The 3,102-nt window shown below is 45.9% G+C and overlaps 1 protein-coding gene across 1 annotated transcript; it reads left to right on the top strand.

The window, feature by feature from the left end:
* The first annotated feature begins 207 nt into the window (after positions 1–207).
* Positions 208–3,001, top strand: LOC148080531 (C-C chemokine receptor type 9-like). Its single transcript, XM_087790258.1, has 2 exons — positions 208–252; positions 1,618–3,001. The coding sequence occupies exons 1-2, from the start codon at positions 217–219 to the stop codon at positions 2,668–2,670; spliced, it is 1,089 nt and encodes a 362-aa protein (XP_087646384.1). The 5' UTR covers positions 208–216; the 3' UTR covers positions 2,671–3,001.
* The last annotated feature ends 101 nt before the right edge of the window (positions 3,002–3,102 follow it).

Here is a 3,102-nt window from a genome sequence, read left to right as displayed (position 1 = left end):
ATATTGTTGAGTAACATTGAGTAATATTGTTGAGACTCCACCAGTGACAAGTTTTTTTTTTCCAAGCTTTGAAGCAAACGCAGAAGTTGTTCTGTGATCTCAACATGTCGCGACAGATGATTGACAGATCAGATCGTGGAGTCATGTGACCTGGCAGGAACCATAAAAGCGGCGACAGAGGCGAGTGTTCATCACTGGAGGCTCATCAGCTCAGACATGGACAGAAGCTCTGACTACGACGACTACGACAACGTGAGAGTTTTTATTTCTTTGTCTTTGTCTCAGTCAAATGTTTCAGAAGAATAAACACTCGTGAAGATGTATTAGATGCAGTAGTTGAGATCAAAGTAATTACAGGCAGTATGTCGAGCAGTAGTAAACAGTGTAGTAGTATTTGTTTTACCACAGTAGTGGTTTGTGGTAGAACTAGCACAAGTAGTAGAACTGGATGTATCTTCATTACTCACTAGTTATTATAGTAATAATACTTACAAGTAAAACAAAGTCTTTTGTGTAGTGTGTACAGAAGAAGATCCAAAGTATTATGAATGCAGGTGGTGTACTTCAGTACAGGTACAGTAGTAGTGACCTGTAGTACTGGAAAAGTAGCAGATTGCTACTTCAATTATACTTTTTAGCTGCACTGTGTACTAGATCTTGGTCAGAAGAAAATCAAGTTGTAGTATTTGAACTAAAAGTAAAAGTAAGAATATCTGTACAAAATAGTAGTTGTGATACTGGCTGTAGATCTACAGTAGTACTACTACAGTAGCAGCATTAGTAGCGGTCATAGTAACGGACAAAGTAGTCGTGAAGATAGTATTTGTACTGATTAAATTAGCAGGTGTTTTCGTGGTGGTATTTGTAGTAGTTAGCAGTCATAGTACCAGATAAATACTACAGAAATAAAACTACTCATAGTATTGGTTGTACAGTAAAAAGGTGTTAAAGCAGTACAAGTACAGAAGCAGCAGCAATAGAAGTAAGTACCTCAGTAGTACTCAGTAGTACTATCAGTAGAATCATCTTATCTGTGACACTATCCTGGTCACATGACCACGAGCAGCTCATGAACTGATGGTACGAGTGTCTCATAGATGCTAATGCTAGCAGTACACAAAGAGGTACATACCTGTAAAAGGTAATTGTACTATTGTACATAGATCTGTGGTATTTCCAAAGTTATTGATAGTTTCCAGATAAGTGATGTTTTCACGGGCAGCATTTACGTTAACCTTGTTAACCGCATCAAGTTACTTATACTAGGAGTTGGATAAACAGTTGAAGTATTTGTAAAAGTTAAAGTATTAGCAGCATTGTTGTGACAATACAAGCATCAACATAGATGTAGTCGTAGTAGTATTAGTGTAGTGTCAAAGTACTAGTATCAGCAGCAGTCATGCTAGTTATCAGTGGTCAAAGTAATCCTACAAGTATCAAGAACATGTAAAGTACTCATTGTTAACTTCATAGTACTTAACCCTTCAGTCAACTCTGCTACTCCTTAACTCCAGCCGGTAACTGTACTAACTTAGTCTAACTCAGACTGACCAGGTAGATGAGTTGTTGTCCCCAAGTTGACCTTTGGTCTCCCCATCTGACCTTTGACCTCTGTAGGACACGTACGATTACGTCGATGATGGCGCCAGCACTGGAATGTGCAACAAGACGTGGGTTCGGCAGTTCCAAGGTCGGTACGAGCCTCCACTCTTCTGGATCATCTTCGTGCTGGGGGCCCTGGGGAACCTGATGGTGGTCTGGATCTACCTCACTGTCCGAAACCGCATCAAGACCATGACTGACATGTTCCTGCTCAACCTGGCCGTGGCCGACCTCTGCTTCCTGTGCACGCTGCCCGTGTGGGCCATGGAGTCGTCGGGAGCGCTGAGTCTCAACGTGAGCTCCTGTAAACTGGTGTCGTCCATCTACAAGGTCAACGTGTTCAGCAGCATGCTCCTGCTCAGCTGCATCAGCGTGGACCGCTACATCGCCATAGTCCATGCCACCAGCCGGGCCCAGGACCTGAAGAAGCGTGGCCTGCTCTACAGCTTGCTCTCCTGTCTGCTGGTCTGGCTGCTCTCCATTCTTCTCGCTTTCCCGGAGCTCATCCATGCCCAGGCGAGGACCAACCACACGGACCGGAACGTGGGATCTCGCTGTGTTCTGGTCTATAGCTCGAACACCAACAACCAGGTGAAGATCGCGGTCCTGTCCCTGCAGGTCTGCATGGGCTTCCTGGTCCCCCTGCTGGTGCTGATCGCCTGCTACTCCGCCATCATCCGTAAGCTCCTGCAGGCCCGGAGCTTTCAGAAGCACAAAGCTCTGCGGGTCATCTTCGCCGTGGTCCTGGTCTTCATCGTCTCGCAGCTGCCACACAACATCTTGCTGATCATGGAGACGTCTCTGGCTGCGGACGCTACGATGGACTGTCCTTCTCAAAGCACCTTCAACGTGGCCCAGCAGATCAGCAAGAGTCTGTCGTACCTTCACGCCTGCCTCAACCCCGTCCTGTACGCCTTCATCGGCGTCCGCTTCAGACAAGACCTCCTGAAGATCGCCAAGACCTGCGCCAGCCGCCTGAGCCAGGGACGCCTCCAGGAGAAGCAAAGCCTCCGTAAAAGAGCATCTCTGATGTCGGACACCGACACGACGGCAGCTCTATCACTGTGAACTCACCACAACCACCTTCACCAACCACCTCCACAGACACAAGGACGTGCCTCAGGTTCTCAAGTTTCTTCAGGGTAGAGAGACATGTCCTAACGACCTTCAGGAGAACAGCAGCCATTGGTCCTGATATGTCGATGACACCCGAGTTTAAATCTTTGAACGTTTCTAAAACCCAAACATTTGTCCAAACTCCAGTCGTTCTCTGCCTCGTCCCTGGATCCAGACCCGCTCCTGCAGAACCATCAACAGTCCAGTTGACTGTGATACACTGTGTTCATGTAACTGTACTTTGATCGTCGTCTCTGCTGCTGTAAAGTCTTTAAAGTTCCTAATAAAGATCCCAAAACATCCGTGTTCCTGTGTTCCTTCACTTCACTTCACTTCTGTTAGATTAAAAGATAATCAAAATATAAAGTATAAATTAATCGCTTC

The sequence above is a fragment of the Callionymus lyra genome, chromosome 4, assembly GCF_982586985.1.
Source record: "Callionymus lyra chromosome 4, fCalLyr1.hap1.1, whole genome shotgun sequence".
In the NCBI taxonomy this organism is placed as follows: Eukaryota; Metazoa; Chordata; class Actinopteri; order Syngnathiformes; family Callionymidae; genus Callionymus; species Callionymus lyra.
The sequence above is the reverse complement of the archived record's forward strand: the minus strand, read 5'-3'. Positions and strand labels throughout refer to the sequence as shown.